The sequence below is a fragment of the Nomascus leucogenys genome, chromosome 4 (genome assembly GCF_006542625.1).
Source record: "Nomascus leucogenys isolate Asia chromosome 4, Asia_NLE_v1, whole genome shotgun sequence".
Taxonomy (NCBI): Eukaryota; Metazoa; Chordata; class Mammalia; order Primates; family Hylobatidae; genus Nomascus; species Nomascus leucogenys.
In genome coordinates this window covers 141,164,726-141,187,627 of record NC_044384.1, presented here as the reverse complement: position 1 = coordinate 141,187,627, position 22,902 = coordinate 141,164,726, and the positions used below count along the sequence as shown (strand labels likewise).

The 22,902-nt window shown below is 40.2% G+C and overlaps 1 protein-coding gene across 9 annotated transcripts in view; it reads left to right on the top strand.

Annotated features, from left to right (window-relative positions):
• MSRA (methionine sulfoxide reductase A) overlaps nt 1-22,902 on the top strand; it is a 376,253-nt gene that overhangs the window by 174,021 nt on the left and 179,330 nt on the right. For 8 of the 9 annotated variants that reach the window (XM_003271425.3, XM_030812392.1, XM_030812391.1 and 5 more), the window contains one exon: nt 18,131-18,250. In XM_003271425.3, coding sequence (XP_003271473.1) covers nt 18,131-18,250 — 120 coding nt within the window. Of the gene's footprint in view, nt 1-18,130; nt 18,251-18,328; nt 21,505-22,902 lie in introns of those variants that run through there. The other variant, XM_030812394.1, reaches the window with a different exon arrangement.

The following is a 22,902-nucleotide window of genomic DNA, read 5'->3' as shown; positions in this document are numbered from 1 at the left end:
CAGAGTTGTCTTCAAGAGGTCAGAGTGTTAGCAGGTTGTCCTGAGGAAGAGGGGCTAAATTTGTCCCTTGTGACCTCAAGGGAGAGGATTAGAGTGAAGGAAGAAACATACCAGGGGTTTGAGTCAATATAGGAATAGGTTTCAAGCTCTCTTTAGATCTGTAAAGGGGATTGGGGTACTTCAAGAGGCAGGGGGTAATTTGAGCTTTGACTGAACACCTGTTTGCTGTGATATGAAAGGGGTTGTGAATATTAGCAGGGCATTGAGGCTAGATAAGAAGGAAGGTCGCTTCCAACTTTGGAATTCTGACTCTTGATCCCTCTTGGTAAATACAGACCTGGTACTCTTCAGAGAATATTCCCGGGGTCAAGGCTGAAATAAAGCAATGTGTATAAAGAACCTGGAGCTGCATTAATCACAGTGCAGAGGTACAGTGGAGTGTACACGTGCATATGAGCACATTTTAAATTAGGGAAGGGGCTGAAAAGAAAAATTAATCAAATTAAAGCAGCATTAGGAATGATGTGGACAAAAGGTAATTAGTTGCCATCAAATACTGAAAATATCAATCAGACGCTAATTGCTATATGGTTTCTTTTATTAGCAGAAGGTATTTTCAAATTTTGTAGATTTCAATCAAGAGTAGGGATAAGGAAGGTGTCTTGTTGAATTATTTAACATGATGTAGATTTTCAGAAAAATAAAGAGCACAGAAGATACATTGAAATGTTTACATATTTTGCCACGTGTTCATCTTCCTTGTTCCTAGCATCATAGAGCTGAAATCTGTCTTTGAATCCCCCCTCCCCTGCTCTCTTCTTTGCTGGGTAGCTGACCAGAAGAGACTTACTCCAGGCCACCAAGTTGGTGTCTGGGAATGTCTGTCCGTGGCCAGGGTCTGTCTGTCTCTCGTCCACTGAGATATGTTTCTAGAGTTGAGCTCAGGATATTTCTGGTCTCTGCCTATGTTCCACCTTCTGATCAAGGACCCATAGCTATCCAACTGTAGCTGGAGTTGAGGGTCCTTTTGTTGCCCTGGTCAGAAGTTTCATCAAGGTGTCACACTTCTGCCTTTGAAGAGGCCAGGGAGCTGTAGAGAGGAGCACCTTGGAAATGCACTGCATGTGGTTTGCTGTGTCTGTGCCCCTGACTCTACATGTGCTTTACTGATATCCAGTAAATGCCCACTACAGAAAATGCAGCTCTAATAGGGTGCTCCATAAAATTATCCTCCCTTCCCGAAATGCACGAGAACTGCATGTCATTTATCAGGTGCCACTGAATCTCTGTAATGCATAATTTGATCCCACAGCGCCATCCTTCAAACCCTGTGTCTGTACGGGGAGGCTGTTAATTCAGCTTGCTTGCAGGCATCCATAGTGGTCCACAGAGACCAGCTTCTGAAGTTGTTTCCAGGGAGATACAGCAGAAAGGACGTTGACTTTGAATTCTAGGCCTTCCTGCATGGGAATCCAGAGTCTGCCTTGGTTCTGTGTCTTTGGGCAAGTGACCTAACCTCTCTGAATCTCTGTTTTCTCATCCTTAAGTGGGGGGCTAGTAGCGTCTTCCTTGTAGGGTTATCACTGGATTCCACATGTACAGATACCAGTGTGTGGCTCAAAGCAGGCATTTGGTGGATATAAACTCATTTGTTCCTTTCCCTTACTTTTTTTTTTTACTTCCTTTTTCTTCATACTCTTTCCTAGAAAAGGATACCCAGTTACTTGCTGTTTGTAGGGAAAATTTTATTTACCCACTGATCACAACTGTAATATCACAGTTAAAGTTGAGGAGAACAAAAAAAGAGGAAAAAAGGTTTTGATTCTCTCTCATTTCATTCCACAGAGCCATCAGATCATTCTATGACCAACTGGGATGTTATAAATAATTTAGTTCTACTCATTTTTTAGATGACGAATTAAGGCTTTATACATCCTGGTGTGTGACCCAGAGACACACACTCACCTGCCCTTGGTTGAGACTAGCGTTCTTTGCAGGTTTCGGGTGACAAAGACCTGGCTGGTGATACTGAGCAGGAGATGGTGAGAAGGTCAATATATGAAGAAGCATTAAGCTTTCGCAAAGCTGTGGGTTCAGAAGTAGCCATTAGAGAGGGATCGTCTGAGTTGGGTGATAACCAAAGAATTTTATGCTTGAGAAATGGAGAAACTGGCTCAGGAATTCGGTAGGCAGTGTCCAGAGAGGCTGCTATGAGGCTGCAGTATGGTACATTTCATCTGAGGACTGGGGGCCGGCTCTGAGGCTGTCCCACAGCATGCTGTGGTTTTCAGAGATCAGGGTGACGAGAGGAGCAGCTCTGACCTCGGGTGGACTGAGAGGGGGTTTAGGGGGTGTGCCTGTGCATGTGGGGAGGGCGGAGGTGGCGCAGGCAGGGAGCCTGAGAGAAGACAGTGGACATGAACACTTACTGAGTACCTCATAGATGAAATCCCCTCAGTGACTGTGAATAATATTCTCTTTATTCCCAGTTCATAGATGAGAAAAAAAAGGGTTAGAGAGTACAGACAGCTTGCCTGAGGCCACACAGTAAGTGTTACAGCACATAAGTCTGATGGAAATATGCCCCATTCAACACTTCTGAATCCACGTCTATAATCTAGGAATTTGGAAGAGGAAAGGGAGAGGTAAAATGGGAGTTCTTTTTCTGTGTTTAACTCTACATTCCCTGTCCTCCCCATATAATCATTGAATTTCCACTTTCAAAGCCTCAGTGGATGGGCTGAATTCTCCATAAACTGGCATTCTTATTTTTAGGAATCCCTCCATTATGAACTACACTACATTGATAAAGATACTCTGTTAAAATTTCAAAGTGTTACAGTTTAATTCAGCAGATTTTTTCCACCTGAGGAGCCACATATGTGCAAGGTGCATGCTATGTGACAGAATACAGTCTCCAGGGAGGTGGGCCCCATGTTCAGAGTTCACTGCAGAGAGGAGGTTACAGGGAAGCCAGCAGTCATTTCATAGGGTAGACTATGTACATGCCTGAATTAAGGGGGTTTGGACGTGCTTTGGGGTTTTAAGAAGAGAGCTTTGTATTTGATTGACATTCTGGAAAGAATTCAGGGAGAAGGTTCTACCTGAAATGGCACTGGGTGGATAGGCAGGGTTTCCTCAGGTGGAGATGGGGGTGTAGGAAGTGACGTATGCACACAATCAGGAGGGTGGCCGTAGGACAAAGGTTCAGGTTGGCTGAGGGTGGGGTATGGATGTTAGAGCTTCAACAACTGCCCTCATTTTGTAGGTTATAAAAGTAATGCATGCTCATAATAGAAAATTTGGAAAATACATGAAAATACAAAAGAAAAGGAGAGGCAACCATTATTCGAATATTTTATTGTATTTTCTTCCAGACTATCTGTCAGTCTGTATAAACATTTTTTAAAAACTTCTTTTGACAGTTGGAATACATACTTCTTAGAGAAATTTGGAATATACTGAAGAGCAAAAAGAAGAAAATAAAAATCACCTGTAATCTTAATAAGATTCTTAAGAGTCTTTAAGATTCTTGCATTTTACCTATTTGTGAGTTTGTTGTTGTTGTTGTTTTAATTGAGATGGAATTTTGCTGTCGTTGCCCAGGCTGGAGTACAATGGCATGATTTTGGCTCACTGCAACCTCCGCCTCCCAGGTTCAAGCAATTCTCCTGCCTCAGCCTCCCAAGCAACTGGGATTACCAGCATGTGCCACCACAGCTGGCTAATTTTTGTATTTTTAGTAGAGATGGGGTTTCACCATGTTGGCCAGGTGGGTCTCGAACTCTTGACCTCAGGTGATCCGCCCACCTTGGCCTCCCAAAGGGCTGGGATTACAGGCATGAGCCACCGCACCCAGCGTGTTTTGTGGTTTTGAAGAAGGAGGATGACAGGTTTGAAAGTGCATGAGATGGAGACTGACTGGAAGGGATGAGAAAGACGGCAAGGAGGGAGCTGAGGTGGGCAGACAGGAAGGAGGGCTGCAGTGAGGGAGCTGAGGTGGGCAGACAGGAGGGCTGCAGTGAGGGAGCTGAGGTGGGCAGACAGGGAGGAGGGCTGCAGTGAGGGAGCTGAGGTGGGCAGACAGGGAGGAGGGCTGCAGTGAGGGAGCTGAGGCGGGTGGACAGGCAGGAGGCTGCTGTCACCCTCTAGCTGGGAAAAGAAAGGACATAAAATTTGAGAGACTGGAAACGGTTTCATTTGAGATGAGTAAGAGGGAAGCACAGAGGGGACTCTCAGCTTTTCTGTGAAGGATCTAGGAAAATGGTGATGCTGTGAAAACAGACAGAAGATATTGGCTTGGTAGTCACCTTGGTGGTAGTTATATTGAATTTCAGGGATCAAGGAGCCTTCCAGGTGGAGATCCCCAGGAAGAGTTGGAAATGCCTGTCTTTTTTAAGCTTTCTCAGGTGGGTGGTTAGGGATTCGACATCTCGATTTAAGTCATTTACTGATGGATAATACGTGGTTTGAACTATATAGAAAGAGGCTGCTCTAAGAGTGTAAAAAGGGTCGGGTGCAGTGGCTCACGCCTGTAATCCCAACGCTTTGGGAGGCTGAGGTGGGCAGGTCACCTGAGGGCTGGAGTTCCAGACCATCCTGGTCAACATGGTGAAACCCCGTCCCTACTCAAAATACAAAAATTAGCCGGGCGTGGTGGCGGGCACCTATAGTCCCAACTACTTGGGAGGCTCAGGCAGGAGAATTGCTTGAGCCTGGGAGGCAGAGGTTGCAGTGGTCCAAGATTGCATCACTGCACTCCAGCCTGGGTGACAGAGCAAGACTTTGTCTCAAAATAAAATAAAAATTAAAATGGTAAAAAGGAAAGCGTGAAGTGTGTACTTTACAGCAAACTAAAACAGCCAAAGCTAGTTTGTTACTTTGAACAGTCAGCAGCTGTGACGGCACTGGGGAAAGTGTACAGTCTCAGGGTGGAATGGCTGTGCCACACTTTGTATCCAGCCTAACCTTCTAGGATCCCAGGGGTGGAGACTGCCCTGGAAATTGTTGTGTATGTGGCTGTGTTCTGAGTGAAATCTAAAAGCAGGGGAAAGAGCTGGAAGAGAGGGAGGATTTGGATAAGACACTGAAGGAACATGCGGTAACTGCACATGTTCTAATGGGAGCCCAGCCTTCCTGTTGGTTTCCACTCTGACAAGACAGACTGCTCTTTCTACCCCATCTGTTGTTGGAGGGTTTGTTATTCAGTGGTACCCTTAGTAGGCAGAGGTGGAGAGTGGGGCATTCTAGTTAACAGGAGTGTGCTAGTTAGCAGAGAATGGAGTGTGCTAGTTAGTAGAACTTGCCCTAGCCAATTTGTGTAGTGAACCCTTAGGACATGTCAGATCTGGAAGACTGCCTTTCAAGACTGCTGAAGATGTAGTGGTCAGCCTCTTAGGTATTTTTAGAAAAATCACATTTTAACAATCACAATCTCAGATCTTTATGTCAGGTCAAAATTTGCAGTGTCAATGTGTTTGGAAAAGGGCTTTATGAAAATTTGAACTATGTTTAAAGTTCTTCCTGAAGATTTCATATGAGATCACAAATCTTAAGGGAAACTAAAATAATTCTCACAATAAAAAATCTCATAGACACAGATATTCATGAGTAATGACAGATTAAAATTCTGAGTAGAAATGCAGGAATCTTAAGGTAATTCTAAATAAAAACAATCCAGTAGGACTATTGGAAAATTCTTATCAAGTAATGATTTTGTAATGATTGTGTCAAAAATGTAAATCTGATTGAGCGATACAGTTGTAATTTTGATACGTTCTTTAAGTCTCTTAGGTGCTTAAATCATGATGTAAGTTTGAGGTTTTTTTCCTTCAATTTAAAACTTTATTTCTACAGAAGTTCCCAGGGGAGGTGGTGGTGGTGACAGGTAAATTCATTGCGTCTATGACTTCCAAAGGCCAGTTTTCAGACCACTGTCATCAGTATCACCTTAGGTTTAATATTTTGTAAGGAACAATTTAGACATATTCTGTAAAAGATACCTTTTATGCTTTAGTCCAGGTCCTCTAGGGTTTACCTGTTTCTTCTTGTAGCCACTGCTGCAGCAGGGAACCCTGGGAACTCTAATCACCTTCACGTAGGTACAACTTGAAAGTGCTTCTCTCCTCTTGCCTTCTGCCCAAGGTGACACTCCCATGTGTGTGCAACTGTGAAAATGAGCCTATAAGCTCAAATTCTAAAGAATATGAATAATGCAAAGAAAGGAGGCAACAATATGAAGAAATGAAATATAAATTCACTCGAGTTAATTTTTTATAACAAACAAAAACATTTTTAAATGTGTGTTTAGGATGTTCAAAGAGGTCAGTGAAGAAATAATAAAGTATGACAGAAAATATGCAAAATAAAACAAAGGGACTAAATATAAAACTTGGAATAAAAAATAGCTACTGAAATAATTTCATACCTGGAACTCTTAGATTGCACCCATTTGTTGAGGAACTTAGTTAATAGTTCTAGTGAATAGTTCTGATGCACCTAGAGCAGGAAAAAGAAGAATGTATCTATCAATTAATCAGCAGTTAAGTGACACAAAGGATAAGTTGAGATGTCCCAACTGACATGTAAAAGGAGTTCCGGAGAAATAGAATTGCAAGAATAGTGGAGAAGCAATATTTGAGAATATAATAGCTGAAGAGTTTTTAGAAATGAAGATGTGAATCATCATATTGAAAGTATATTTTAAGCCCTAAGCAAGATAAATAAAAATTAATGACATCTAGATTTATAATAAACCCCAGAATATTAAGAATAATGAAAAAATATTAATAACTGTAGAAAGAAAAGGCATTGCCTACAGAGAAATGACCATCAGACTGACAGCAGGCTTATGAGTGCCAATGATCGTGAGAAGATAGTGGAGTAACATATTCAAAGTATTGATGAAATTTATACCCAGCTAAACTTTCATTCAATAGTATAGACATAATAGAAATATTTCCGATATAAAAAGACTTAAGAGATTTTATAACTCATAGACAGTTACTATAAAAGCTTTTTAAAGATATACTTCAGTAAGATGAAGAATTAATGTAAAGGAAAGACTTGAAGCATAAGAAACAGTAATTAGTTAGAAAATGTTTAAAATGTTGATCACTGAAGCAATTGTAAAAAAAAATAACCATCTGTGTGTGTATTAGAAGAAAATGAAGACAACTCTTTACCCTGTGGTAAAGAGATAGAGATTGTTCAGTGTGATGGGTTTTGAGTTTGGAGAAGGTTAGAAATACTAACTTTAGACTTGGTTAGGAAAACATGATAGCAAAGTGAGTATGTAACAATTGTAAGGGTAAACACTAGAAGAACAAATTATTTTTTCTTTTTGCCTCCAAATTGGCCAAGGGTCAAGGGCAGTCAGAAAAAACTAATAGGAGAAAGAAAATGAGGGAAAAGAAATAAGAGGAAGAGGATGGTAGGTAGAAAACATAAAATGAGGTTATGGAAAGAAGTTTAAATAGCCAGAGTAAATATATTACAATCACTAATTAAAGGAAGAGATTATCAAATTGACTAAGAACCAAAATCCTGTTATATGCTGCTTACAAGAAATGAACCTAAAATAAAGACACAGGGAAAGGTTAAAAAAGAAGACTGGGAAAAGATACGCCTGGTAAATGAATACAAAAAAGGTAATGTAGGTATCTTAATACTAGAAAAAATAATTTTAAGAACAAAAGGCTTTAATAGCATTAAAAATACTAAACAATAACGAAAGGAATAATAGCAAGAAGATAAACAATAATAGACTTGTGTATGCCAATAGCATAGCCTAAACTATGTAAAAGAAAAATCGACAGAACTAAAAGAGAAATCGAAAAATTCACAATCATAGGAGGAAATTTTAATTGAATCTCTAAGAATCAGATGGCTCAATTTGCCAGAAAATTAAACAGATATAGATGATTTACATAACAAATTGATAAGCTTTTGTACATAAATGTCTGTAAAACCCTGTACCTAAGAAATATATAGAGAGAAATTTTATGCTTTTCAAGTACACATAGAATATTTACAAAAATTCACCAGGTTGTAGGTGACAAAATAAGTCTCAACAAATTTCATAATAATGAAGACCACATTCTCTAACACAATGCAGTCAAATTGGAAATAAAATTGTAAAGGTAGTGTAACAGGCCATATGTTTGAAAACAAAAATGTATACTTTTAAGTAATTCATGGATTAAGAAGGAAATGAAATGGAAATTACATTAGAAGAGAATGGCAATGAAAGTACTACGTATCTATACATGAGATGTATCTAGAACAAACCGTAGAGGTTAAATACATGTATTAGCAAAGAACACTTAAAAATAAGGTAATAATTCATATCAAGAAGATAGGAAATGAGCAGACTAAACAGACTAAAAAGTAAACTGCAAAACAAGATGATAGTAAAGAGCAGAAATAGGAAACAAAGAAAAGATGATAAAGAGGATCAGTGAAACCCAAGGTTTGCTCTGCAACGAAAACCTCTAAAAACAGAGAAACAAAAATATGAGTACATGACAATGAAACAAAGCATCCCCTAATTCCTCTCTTCCTTCTCTGCAAAGTCCAGGTGCTTCAGGAAATTTTATTGTAACTTCAAGGAACAAATAATTTTTTTTCTAATGCAGTGTTACATAGGAGAGAAAATAAGAAAGGCTAGCCAATCAGTTTTCTGAGGGCATTCTCTTCTAATGTAATTCTCTTCATTGCCATTCTCTTCTAATGTAATTTCCATTTCATTTCCTTCTTAATCCATGAATTACTTAAAAGTATACATTTTTGTTTTCAAACATATGGCCTGTTATACTACCTTTACAATTTTATTTCAATTATAACCTTGATACCAATTCGGGACAAGGACAGTACAAGAAAATAAAATTATAATAAATCTTCATAAAGAACATAAATGACAAAATCTGAAATAAAATAGCACAGGTAGTTCAGTGTTAAAATGCATTATGAGTAGGTAAGATTTATTGAAAGATGATTTAGAAAAATCTATTAATTTAATATACTACTTTAGAGATTAAAGGAGGGAGACCATATGATCATCTCAGAAGAAAGAATGCATTGTTAATATTCAAAACTCATGCATGATAAAAAGCTTTTCAAAGTAAGAATGGAAGGAAACTTTTTCAACCTGATAAAGGATATCTTCCAAAAACCTACAGTAAATCTCATATTTATTGGATCATTCCCACTAATATTAAGATGAGACAAGGATTGCTAGCATTGTCATTATTCAGCATTGTATGGGAGGTCCTAGGCCAATGCAATACAATGAGATAAAGGCAGGAGAATAAGAATTGGAGAGGGAGATAGAAAACTCATTTGTACGGAATATAACTTTCTATATAGGAAATCAACAAGAAGGTGGAGTCAAACCATTAAAACTAATAAGAGAATTCTCTACTCTTTCTGGCTCTATAGAAGGCATACTAAAATCAGGGTGTTTTTGTACACCAGCAATAAGTCATAAAAAAGTATGGTAGAAAAAACAGTATTTATAACAGCACCACAAATCATGGGGTACATAGAACTATATGTAGTACAGATATTTAAGATCTTTATTTTTTTTTGCTGTGGAGTCTCACTCTGTCACTCAAGCTGGAGCTCAGTGGTGGAATCTCAGCTCATTGCAACCTCTGCCTCCTAAGTTCAAGCGATTCTCCTGCTTCAGCCTCCTGAGTAGCTGGGACTACAGGTGCACCCCACCACACCTGGCTAATTTTTGTATTTTTTTTAGTAGAGATGGGGTTTTACTATGTTGGCCAGGCTGGTCTTGAGCTCCTGACATCAGGTGAGCTGGCTGCCTCAGCCTTCCAGAGTGCTGAGATTGCAGGCGTGAGCCACCATGCCTTGCCAAATGTTTAAGATCTTTATGGAGAAAATTATAATTATAACATGGTATTGAAGGACATCTAAGAAGATTTGAATAAATGGACAGCTATGTTACTGCTTTCATAGTAGTAAAATAAAAGCTTGCATAAGTCTTCATTCTACCACATGTTAACTAACCCTCTAGCTGATAATACAAGCACTAACTGGGGGATTTTATTTATAAGGGTTCTAGAATAAAATATGAGTTATTCACACTAGCACCACCTGTTAACTAATATTCTGAACTAGTTAGTGCAGCTTTTGATTGTGTTGTGCTTGGTCTCATGACTAGGTTGAGTTTTTCTCCTCTGCTAAGAGGAAACACTACTGAAGTTGTTTTTCTTGTGGCATTTGTATTATAAAAACTTGCTGTGGGGGTAGAGCACAAACCTCCAGCCCCCTGAACCTCTGCCAGTTAAGATGGTGTTGGATTAGGTTACATCTGGTTACTGTCCTGGGAAAATCACTTTTATAGAGATGGGCTTCCCAGTGGTTTTAAAATTTATCTTTCTCTTGATATTTTTAGGTCAGTTATATATGTTGACTAAATTTACAAGTAAACTTGTGTGTCCAAAAAAAATTACTAATATGACAAAATATTTCCAAATTCATCTGTAAGTTCAATATAATTCTATTTAAAAATTTCAAAGGATATTTTATGGAATTTGACAAGCTGATATTAAAGCTGAGTAGTAATAGGCCAAGAATAACAAAGAAAAATTTGCAGAAGTACAAAGTAAGAAGACTTACTCTACTAGGTATTTTGACTCATTAAAACTAGCCTGATTACGACCCCCTGATGTTTTCCTACACATCTGCTCCATCCACAAGGTTCCCCACTTTAGCCAGTAATCTTCGAGTCAGCCATAACCCTCTGTTTCTCTCAAACCCTGTCACATCTGTCAGGAAATCCTTTTGGCTCTGTCTTCAAAATATATCCAGATTCTAATCATGACCCATGACTTCCTCTACTACCACTTGGTCTAAACCACCATTATCTGTCACCTGGATTACAGCCGTAGTTTCTTAACCATTGACTACATCTGTGCTTGGTTCACTCTAGTCTATTCTCAACCAAGGACAGCCAGAGTGATCTTGTAAAACATAAGTTTTGTCATTTCTTCTCGTGCTCAAAACTCCACCGTGGCTACACATTTTACTCAGAGTAAAATCCAAAGTCCTTAACGATCCCGCAAGGCCCTACGTGATCTGGCTTATCTGATCCGTGTCCTGCTACTTCCTCCTTGTTTATTCTACTCAAGCCACACTGGCTTCCTTCCTGCCCCTTACAAATAGCAGGCACGTTCTTGTTGCCCCTCTACGACTGCTTTCTCTGCCCCTTGCTGGGGATATCTGAATGGATGACTGCCTCAGTGCCTCCATGGCTTTGTTTGCAGTCACCTTTCCTTGGAGGATCACCCTATTTAAAATTGTGCCCTCCCAGCCCACCTGATCTCTCTGACCTGCTCTGCTTTTCTTTTCATTTTTTATAGCTCTTTTTACCTTCAAACTATGTCATCTACCTAGGATTTTTGGTATTTTTAATCTTTTTCCCACTAGAGTATACACACTAAACAGGGTAGGATCTTGTTTGCTTTGTTCACTCATTTATCCTGGGTGTTTAGAGCACTTCCTGGCATATAGTAGGCACCGAAAAAATATTTATTGAATAAATGATGAAAAAACAGTATAGTGTTGGTGCAGGAATAGACAAATGAATGGAGCATAACAGAAAGCCCAGAAACGGGACTACTTACAACGATGTCATATAAAGGTAACATTGGAGATAAGTGGGAGCAATAATGGATTATTTAATGACAATTTATTTGGGATTCTTAGTTGTGAATATGGAAAAAAGTAAATTGAATCCCCACCTCATGCCCTACACAAAAATTATTTCCATATGGAATAACAACCTAAAATTAAGCTTAAAATTTTAAAGCTTCTGAAAATATAGGATATTATCTTTGTAATCTTTACGTATGGATAGACTTCTTATACAAGGTACAAAAAACACAAATGATAAAGGAAAAGATAGAGAAATTTAACAACTTTTAAATTTAAAACATCTGTATGACAATAGACATGAGTGAAGGGAAAAGCAAATCAGATATGAGATAATATCTGTAATCATATAACTGGCAAAAAATAGCATTCAAAACATAAAAATTGCAACAAATCAAGAAAAATATAAGAACCCAATAGAAAAATGGACAGAGGCACTTTATAAACGAGTGAACATGAGTGATGCATATACTGTGTGAAGAGATGCTCAACCTCAGTGGTGATTAGCTATGTATATAACAAATCCTTTTTTTTTTTTTTAAGATGTAGTCTTGCTCTGTTGCCAGGCTGGAGTACAGTGGTGCAATCTCGGCTCATTGCAACCTCCGCCTCCCAGGTTCAAGCAATTCTTCTGTGTCAGCCTCATGAGTAGCTGGGACTACAGGCATGTACCACCATGCCCAGCTAATTTTTGTATTTTTAGGAGAGACAGGGTTTCACCATGTTGGCTAGGATGGCCTCGATCTCTTGACCTTGTGATACACCTGCCTTGGCCTCCCAAAGTGCCGGGATTACAGGCGTGAGCCACCGCCCCTGGCTCGAAATACCGTTTTAAGCCCATCCAATTGGCAAATACTTATATACCTTCTAACACCAAATGCTTGCAAGGCTGTGGCACAACAGAGATCCTCCTATACTGCTGATAGGACCATTGCACCTGGCAAACTCTTTTTGCCTACTTGTTCCTGTAGCAATGATCCCAGAGTGCCCAGGCAATAGCCGTATCTTATAACTCAATGGACTCTTGTTGTATTCCCAGATAAAAGTGTACTGTTTTGGAGACTAGGATCTTTAACTCTATAGAGCCAAGAGTTGTGGGAACAAAAACTACGAAGTCTCCCGATAGGTCCTTGAGATGGTAAATGAAGTCAATCCTGTTTCTCTCCTTTGCTTTCCAAACACATGTATTATTCATTTGGGGAACGTGGTGTGTCCCTACCTTCGGAGTCTTTGTTTCAGTGTCCTGGAGTCTGGCGCCCACCTGCACAGAGTTCGTTCTCTAAACTGGTGCTGTGGCTTTGCCTTGGGGCCATTCCAATGCTTTTTCAGGATGGCAGTTACTGGCGACATGCAGTATAATAAAACAGGTGGAAACCAGCTGTGGGCCCGCTGCTGCATTTTCCTTGCTGCAAAGTGAGTTCCTTGGTCTAATGGATGTTATTTATGGGACAGAAGTTGGCCAAAACCCTGAAGGCAGGAAAGTCAAACACATGCCAGGAATACATGTGCCTGAGTGTAAGAACACATCACTGGCCCTTTCAGCATGGAAGGCACTCGGTGTAATCCTTTGCCACCTTGTGGTGGGTTGGTCCTCTCAAGGAGTGGTGCTGTGTAAGGCGCTTGGTGACAGTCTGTGTTGCTGGCCATTTGGACCAGCAACCAGTGGCAGTAGCTAGGTGGGCCTTGGTGAGCGGGTGTGCATGCTGTTGGGCCATGTGTAACCTGTCTCTGCCATTGTGGCCAGTTTGTTCCTTCATCCATCACGCAGGTACTAGGGTAGCCAGTGAAGACACTGCCTGGCATCCCCTGATTGGTCCCCTTTAGATGCTTTGTGGATGAGTGCCTCTTTCATGGTAGATGACCTCTGGCTGGCGTTATCATGTGGTACAGAGATCTTCATGCTGCATACTCACTCCCACATGTCCACCTATGTCCCTCTACCCCAGATTTCCTAGTTCCTCCTCTTCCAGTCTTTGTGTTTCTGGCGTCTGACTAGGCAGCCAAGCCACTTGCTGCTGCCCTTGAGTCCACAGCTGTCCTGAGCTTGGGCTATTCTTCCCTCTCTGAAGGAACCAGTTGGGAGGATTTTTCCCTTACCCCTGTTTTTCCTGGCCACTCTAGAGTAAGGCTGCAATGCGGCTGCTCTGCATTTCCAGCCTGCACCCATATAACAAACCAACCATTCAACACCTGCCCGCTCCCCCATCCCCCAAATTGGCCTTTTTCTTGGCCCCCAGCTGGTTTTACAGGATCGCCACACAGCCGTAGCTGTGAAGTGAGGGAGGGAGTTGGTGCAGCCTGGCGGGTGCTGGGGGAGTCTGGCTCCCTATTCATGCAGCTCACATGTGCCTTCTGGTCCTGCTTGTGCACAATTCCGGATGTTCAACTTCCTTTTTATGATAGACTGTGGCTGCAGCCCCTAGACCTTATAATCTAGTGGGTCTGATGGGACTTATCTTTTGATGGGAAATTTCAGCCACATCATCCCCTAGTGTTCCATGGCTGCCATGACTGTGCACTCTGCAGTGTGCTTCATTGTCACCCATGTCATGATCTCGAAGTGCCTCTTCCCATTAAACTAGGCTTCTTGGTGAAATGGTTGATTCTGGGACTGGGGTAGGAAATGTGCAAGGTGAGTCTGGGACATCCTGTCAAACCACACAGCAAAGAAGCTATGAGACGACTGAGGAGAAGGAGCCAATTTGAAGAGGGTCTCACTGGCCAAAGATATGACTGCTGGAGCTTACATGAGAGCAGTAATTGAAACAATCAAATATGTTTAAATGAATATGTTTATGATGATGTTTAAAAAACTCTTTGATTAGCCTGGGAGATAGCAAGTTTGTCGTCTCGAAGACACTATGTAAATGGGTTAAGCATTTATTTTCCCTGTCCCTTAAGAATTGTACCACTGAGTAACAAAGTAGTAGCTGAGGGGAAGCTTTTCATTATAAGGTATGAAAACGAAGTGATAGAATTAGAAGACCACTATTTTGCAACTCTGCAGGAATTAACACATGTAGACGTTGAGCACCCATCGATGCTAACTAGACGTGAAAGAGACAACTAGACATTCTGTGCTTTCTAATCAAAGACCATCCATAGCCCCACCTCTAGTCTTGCCGGAGGATCAAGTCTGAGTCTGATGAAGCCTCTGGATCCAAGTGTGAACTTGCAGAAAATTGTCCTCTGAGGACGGATGCGTGAACTGAATTGCACCATGAGAACACAGTCCTCAGAATCCACAGTGTCAGAAACTGAACAGCTCAACTAGATCATGATCTTCAAGGGATAAGATCAAAGGAAAAGAATGGAGACAACATGTTGATTAACTTAAAGACGGCCAGGTGTGGTGGCTCACGCCTGTAATCCCAGCACTTTGGGAGGCTAAGGCGGGTAGATCACCTGAGGTCAGGAGTTTGAGACCAGCCTGGCCAACATGGCGGAACCCCATCTCTACTAAAAACACAAAAATTAGCCAGGCATGGTGGCACGCGCTTGTAATCCCAGCTACTAGGGAGGGTGCAGCAGAAGAATTGCTTGAACCCGGGAGGTGGAGGTTGCAGTGAGCTGAGATTGCGCCACTGAACTCCAGCCTGGGTGACAGAGGGAGACTCCATCTCAAAAAAAAAAAAAAAAGAACTTAAAGACTTACCAAATTTAAAAAAATGAGCAAGACTATAATGTTGGGTGGACGCTTAGATGATAAAGTGTAAGAAACATAGGAAGTGATTACTGTGAAAGTAAGATAATGGTTACTTTTTGGGCTGTATATAAGGTGTCTGTTGGGATTGGAGTGTAGCACACATGGAGGCATGTCTCGGGTAGATGGCAAACTTCTGATTCTTGATCCAGGTGGTGGTTGTAAGCGTGTTTGCCTAATAGCAGTGCATTGAACTATATGTTTGTTTCGTGTGGTTTTTTTGCATCCGTTTTGTTCTATAACAAAGGCTAAAAATAAGTATTTAAAGAAAATAGTGCATACTATATTTTATTTGCTGATATTCATAATGATTACCAGATTATTGAAATTTATGAGTAATTTTGCTATAAATAATCCTATTTTCTTTGTTTAAACACACACACACAGATTTCACAGTCACACCTTCAAAGCCACATAATAGAATGTTTAGGTTAAACCTGCAGCTGCTAGTTGAAATGTTGCTTCAGGAGTTTTATCCTCCTAAAAACCTGTGTCCTAAGTCACATTCCTCTCCAGAAATGTGGACATTGACCATATTCCAGTCCCTGAGACACTGTTTCAGTCACACGTGGCACTCCAGACCCTTGCCCACCTGCATCCTGGTCATTCATCCTCCTCCTCATGGGGTCATTTCTTGATCCCTATTAAGCATTAAAAGGGGATTAAATATCTCTCTACTTGCAGCTAATGTTTTGCTTGTTTTGGCCAAGAACATTTTAAGTTTTAACAACCTGGGGCCATTGGAGTGGGACCGTGGGCAAAGGTCAGGACAGGCTGGCTACTAAAATGGCCTGTCACGGACCTTGTACGTGAAGGTTGAAGGATTCTGGTGCTCTCTGGTGCCATCGCTGTTAGTCATTGTGCAGCACAGAAATATTTTATTTAACAAACTGCAGATTCCTGTACTTCAGGGGTGGGCTGCCTTCTGCCTGGTGCTCTGCATAGATCCTGGGGCTCTCGTGGTCATTTATGTGCAGTGAAGCTGCTCCGCTCACCTACAGATTGTCGTTCTCCACAGAATCCCTCTCATCCTCCCCTCATGCCGGGGAATGCAACAAAGGAAAATTAATAGTGAATCCTTTTGCCGGAGACCTGTGGATACTTAATTTTTAGAGATACTCAGTAAATATTTATTTATATTCACTAGCAGCAAGCAAATCACTTGTAAACGGGAAAAATGGTATAGTGGTGGGTAACATAAGCATAAACAGATTCTTATCTTATTTCTTTGAATATTTTGCTTTTCTTTAAAAATGTAAATTTATTCTTAAAGTAATAGGAATTTATTACAGAAAAATTTGAAGAATGAAAAAATATTCCCAAATTGTCACCACTATAATACAGTAATGGTTATCACTTTAGTATACTTAGTGTATTTTCTTCCAGTCTAATTTTGGTGTGCAAATCTTTAATAGTTATAATAAAAGTGCACGTAATTGTGTTTTTTCCTTTTTACTTTAGCCTTAGGTAATTATGATATCACAAACATATTTCCATGTTGCAATATTATCACAACAATAATTTTTTACTGCATTAAATTTTATTATTTGGCCTTATATTTTTATTTTAACCTATTTTTGGTTAACACACTTTAGCAAATAGAATATCTTTGTATAATATATAACTTTATTCAAATTGCTTTTTGGGTTTTGTTGCTTTGAATTTTTAGAGTAGAATATTAAAGAGTGTCAGGAATTTCAGTAAACTTCTAATTTATCTTTCAGCTCTGTCATCAAATCTGGTAAATTGAGTGAGTGTAGGAGTGAGAGGTGTATAGTGTATATTAATTTACCAACTGTTGTTCCACTCAGGATCTCAGTTATACGTAACTTTATAAAGCCATATAAAATTTCAGTGAGGCAGTAATCTTTTTTACATCTAGAAATGGGCCATAGAACACCAGTTGTACTGGACAGTTAAGAAACTTATGGTAAAAAATGAAGGTTCTGTATTTGGAGCCCAAGGAAGTACACAGCAACGTTTGCGATGTGTGTGAGTGTGTGTGTTCTTGGGAGATGGGTTTTGATTTTCATCAGATGTTCAAAGAGATTGCGTGCCTACTGGCATAGACATAATGTTTGCTAGTCGAAGGGAATGCTACTTTTGTGAGTTTGTTTATTGTTGTCATTCTCTCCCTGCCTCCCCTCCAAACTCTTCTCCTGCATTCATTATATCCAGAAATAAAACTCAGAAAAACTTACTTTTGGGTAAACAGTGATTTATCACATGCAAGTTTATAGTGATTAAAAAAATGAAAACTAAACACATATATGACATTGTTAATTGGAAATATGCATCAATTTATGTTGATTTTGGAAGTTTTCCCATTAAAATGAGTAACTTAGTGCTATACTGTGGTAAAATATTTTTTTAAAAATACGTGACCAGGGAGCGGATCATTCAGTAAATTTTCTATTAATTCAAGTTATGAATTGGATGTGGAAATATGAAAATAGTTACCCCTTACTATATTATTTGGAAATGTGTAGATTTACTAACTCCATTAAATTTGAGGCCTTCTAAGTTTTTGCACAGCTAAAGCAAAGAGAGATTCTATGCAAATAATTGTAAATAAAATTATTTACCAATGTTAAGAATTCTCCTTCTTTAAAAGATAAAATCTTAGTCATTTTTGGTTATCAAATGACAGGAGCAACTTTTTTTTTTTTCACCTGACAGGTATACGAATGTGCAGTGACCACTTTGTTTTGAATAATTAGTATCCTTTTTTTTTTTTTTTTTTTTTTTTTTAAGGAATGGGCTGTTTCTGGGGAGCTGAAAGGAAATTCTGGGCCTTGAAAGGAGTATATTCAACTCAAGTTGGTTTTGCAGGAGGCTATACTTCAAATCCTACTTATAAAGAAGTCTGCTCAGGTAGGAAGAATTTGCTTTGTTGTATTACTAGGAGAAACAAGGGAGGGCTTGTAACTACTGCTGGGTGACGGGCTCTTTAAAATGGAAATTGTTTTTTTAAAAATGTTTCTTCAGTCTTTATTATTTTTGTATATATACTTGTGAGCCTCTGACTTTATGTGTTTAGAAGATGATAATCTTCCTGTGGAGTGTACCATTTAGCTTTTGCTGTGGAACAACCACTCTAAAACATGGTGGCTTAAAACTATCATTTTATTAGCTTGTAATTCTGATGATCAGCAGTTGGGGCTGGGCTCAGCTTTGTGGTTCTTCTGTTAGCCTCACCTGGGATTTGCTCATGTGGCTAAGGTCAACCTGTGGGTTGCCTGGGGGCTAGTTGGCCTAGGCTGCTGTACTCTTAGGCCTGGCAATTGGTGCTGGCTGCTGGTTAGCACTAACTGCCAGCTGGGGTAATGGGGATGATGGACCATATGTCTTCAGCACACTGGCCTGAGCTAATACACATGGTGGTGGATGTAGAGAACCTAAGAGCAGCAAGAGAGGATGAGCCCCATTCTCTGTTTGTGTTACGTTTACTTTTATACCATTGGCCAAAGCAAGTCATATGCTCTAGACGAGAGCCAATATGGGATGGCTCCCCAAAGGCAAGGATATAGGCGGTATCGAGAATCAGGACTGTTATTGCAACAATCTACCACATGAGAAAAACATTTCAGATACTGGTTGTGTTTTCTGGAAGGAAAAACATTGAAAGCCATGCTATAATGCAGGGATCAGCAAACTGTTGACTTGATTCATAGGCCAAATCCCCCTTGCTGCATATCTATATAAATAAATTTTTGTCGAAGCACAGCTATTCTCATTATTATTATTATTATATACTATCTATGAGTGTTTTCATGCTACAGTGACAGAGTTGAGTGCTTGCAACCAACTATGTGGTCTGCAAAGCCTAAAATATTTACTGTTGGGCGTTTTACAGGAAAAAAATTTACTGACCTCTACTCTAGGCTAACAGGATAGGCAGATGCCCTCATGGCATATTCTATCTTGAATACGAAATTACCTCTCTGGATTTGTTTCTGACCTTCAAGGATTTCCTTTCCTTTCCTAGCAGCTCAGATAGCATTTGAAATATTTTTCTAAAAAAAATTATATTCACCTTTTAAGAGGTCTTAAAAGGGAGGGAAGTATCAGGAGCTATAGTCCACTACATTGACAAAAATGGGATGTAAAATGTAAACAGTTTTATCTTCTTAAAATAAAGGCTTAAATAAGTGTGGTTTGTGGAGGATGTGCTCAGCCCTCCAAGGGCACCGTGAATGATGGAGGGGAAAAGCTGGAGTGTGGGAGCTTGGTGAATAATGAGCGTGTTGATGTGTTTGCTACAATACGAATTCTATTTTTGAAATAAAATTTGAGCTGTACAACAATGAAAATGTTATTAAAATGTGCATATTCTTATTTTTTCTTGCTCTAGAGAAGGATGGAAATATTCTTATTGGTATGGAGAATGTGGTGTAACAAACAAATATTTTAATGGTTAACCTATTTTTTTTTACTTCTGTTTCAAAATTAAATGCTTATGCATAGCTATAAATAGACTCAAATGAATCCTGGAGATCACCCAGGTGTATCCCCTCAAGTCTTAGGAATGGAAATGAGTAGATTCCTTCCTGTAATTCCAGACATGACTTAATGGCCTAAGAGAAAAAGGTTGCTAAGAAAACCCGCAAATATCTACTGCTTTGTACCAATTATCCTCAACCAGTAAAATGTTAACAATCAATTCGAATATTGTGATTCCTTGTTTGCTCGAACGCTTTTCAGTTCGGGTGTTTACCTTAATAACAACATGATAATTGCCATTTGTTAAAGTCATGCTGTATGCCAGACACTCTAATAAGCACTTTTTCTGTCTTTGCTGTTGTCTAAGCAGTTCCATGAAGTATGTCAGTTTCTGTCTTTTACAGAGGGAGTGTTGAGGCTCAGAGAGGATAAATAACTTACCTAAGGTCATACCTAGCAGGAATCCCTACCTCATTAGCTCTCAGCTCAAAGTCTATGCCATTGACTGTGGTGTAAGTCTCCCAGCTGTCATCATATCCCAGCCATTCTCCATTCATCCCTTTGCACTTCCTTCCACCAAGTCACAAATTCTCTTTCATATCTATCCCTCTGCTATATTTTTCATTATATTAGTGTGCTTTTAAATGAGTAAGGAGAGTGCCAAGGAAATTCTTTTGTCTTTCTTACGTTTAGAAGGAAAAAAGGCAGAGCCAGTTCATGCAAACAGCTGGTGTGTTAGAGGCCTCTAGCAGTGGCAAAGTACAGAAACCACGGAGACTGGTGAAGAACTTGATTTGATACGAACACTACCTGCTAAGTTAACAGTAGCATTGGGAAGCATGGTTGTCATGGAAACTTGTTCCTGATTGGAAATGGATAGTTATAGGGTCTTACCCAGTCACAGAAGGAGAGATGATTTCTTTCCTTAGGCTTTTTTTTTTTTTTTGTTCTGATCATAAAAGGGAAAAACAAAAAGGCAGAGAGGAGCTATGATAGAAAGGTCCCTCTGGCACAGAAGTGGTAGAGCCTTCAGATCCCTGGGAATAACAGGGAAGGAGAACAAATAAGGTCCCTAGCTAGAGTAATTACGGTAACCAGCTAATTAAAGATTTTTGACCGAGGAGAGGAGTGGGGGAGACATAAAGCAGGTTACACTGGCGGGCCTCCCCTCTGAAGCCTCTGGTGCTCAAAGCCTTGGTGAACAAGTCAGCCCTGGAGGGGTCTGACTTAAAAGAAGGAAAAAAAAAAAAAACCCCAAGGCTCTGGTAAGATGCATAGTAATTGCTGAGATCCAGTGTGGGAGAAATACTAGTCTGTACTCTAGTATTTGCCTTAATTTCAAAATTGCTTTCTCTTGTGCTCGCAATTAAGTTTGTAAAACTTTTATCACAATCGGTGAATATTTTGTAAAGATTTTTACTTTCATTTTGTCATGAAAAGAAGCATAGAGACCTGGACTGTGTGCAAATTCCTTCTCTCATAAAGCAGTATGCTTGAGCTTAAGGTACCATGTGGTTTCTTGGGGCAGATGCCAGAAGTATGGGAGGAGGGGTTAACAGAATCCACAGGGCCGGCTTTACCACTGCTCTGTGCAACGTCTTGTGTGATGACACACATCAGAGCTTCCACAAGCATTATCTCAGCACACAGGTGGGTGAACACAGGCCAAGGAACCATCGGCTCAGGTTTGCTACCCCTGCTGTGCCAGTGGGTCTGCACAGCCTCAGCGGGTGGGGGGAGAAGTGAGCAAGAGAGTGTGGATGTGAGTGTAGAAGCAGTGTGTGTCCAGAGAGGGTATGGATTAATGTCCGAATGGTATTTCTATGTGGACATTGATAGGCCGGTGACTCTGAACCCCAAATTGGAGTTGTGACTAGGCATATAGAAAAGATAACATGGCTTCTCATAGTAGCTGAGAGAGGAGGTGTCCCCATCGTGGGCTCACTAATGGGGCTGTTCATGGTGGGCAGTCTCCATTGCTTGGTGCCACTTGCAGCTGACATGTGTAGAGAATACAAGGGGAGAGTCTCTTAGGAATTTGGAATAAAGTCGCCCATTGAGAATGGCAGTATAAAATCAGCCTGCACTGAATCACAGTGGAGATGGACAGTCACTTGGAAGAGAGATTGGTTTCTGTGTCTGCAGTATTTCAGAGTAACCTAATGGAATGCCTTGACTATGTAAAAGGAACACGGGGTCTCAGTAGGAGGTTGCTGGGCTAGAACAGCCTAGGAGAGGGGAGGTCCTGGCCACTCTCTTTGGTGTTCTGGGCAGACCCACAGAGCCTGCTACCCTGGCACTTTTAAGTTGTATCACTAACCTCGTGTTCTGATCCGTAGTATGTAAAACTTTCTAATCTTTTGTCCTCCTGTGGGGATTATTTACAGAAAGAAAATGCAATGAAATCAGGTTAGTCAGGCAGACAATTCTAATTCTTATTTAGAATTCAATAAAATGCCTCTCTGAGATACATATCTTATCTCAGTCTATTGTGAGTTTAGTCTGCACAGGTCATTCTCTCCAAATTGAGTTAACCTTGGGTTGAGTTATGTGATGAAAACAGTTTTGGCCGGACCTCCATGATGTTCCAAGGCTTCAGTTGCCTCCTGCATTTCCCTGGAGATTTCTCATCCCTTGTGTGTGCCCATAATTTCGTTTAAACCTGTTTTAAAAGTGAATGTAACTTTTAAGTAATCTATAATCTTCCCTTCCTCAGGTTCATTAAGCACTGAACCAATAGCACACAGGCTGAGAAACTTTCCTCACCCAGATGTTTTGGGCCTGAATTCTAACCCGTCTGAAAGCCACCCACTACCAGCTTCTGCACCAGGCACCTAGTCTTGGCTGGGACGCAGGGTAGCATCTCTCATTGCCAGCAGAGCTCTGTTGGGCCACTGTTGTGATGCATTTGTGGTCTGTCTCTAACAAATGTGCTGAGAAGTAATTCATGTCTTAGCGGCCACTGTTTTGTACCTAAAATGATGTCCAAAGATTCATCCGTCCATTTGTGTTTCCTACAAGCTCAGCATCTGGCTGGCACTAGAGAACCCAGAACCTGGACTGGAATAGCCATGAGGAGCCTA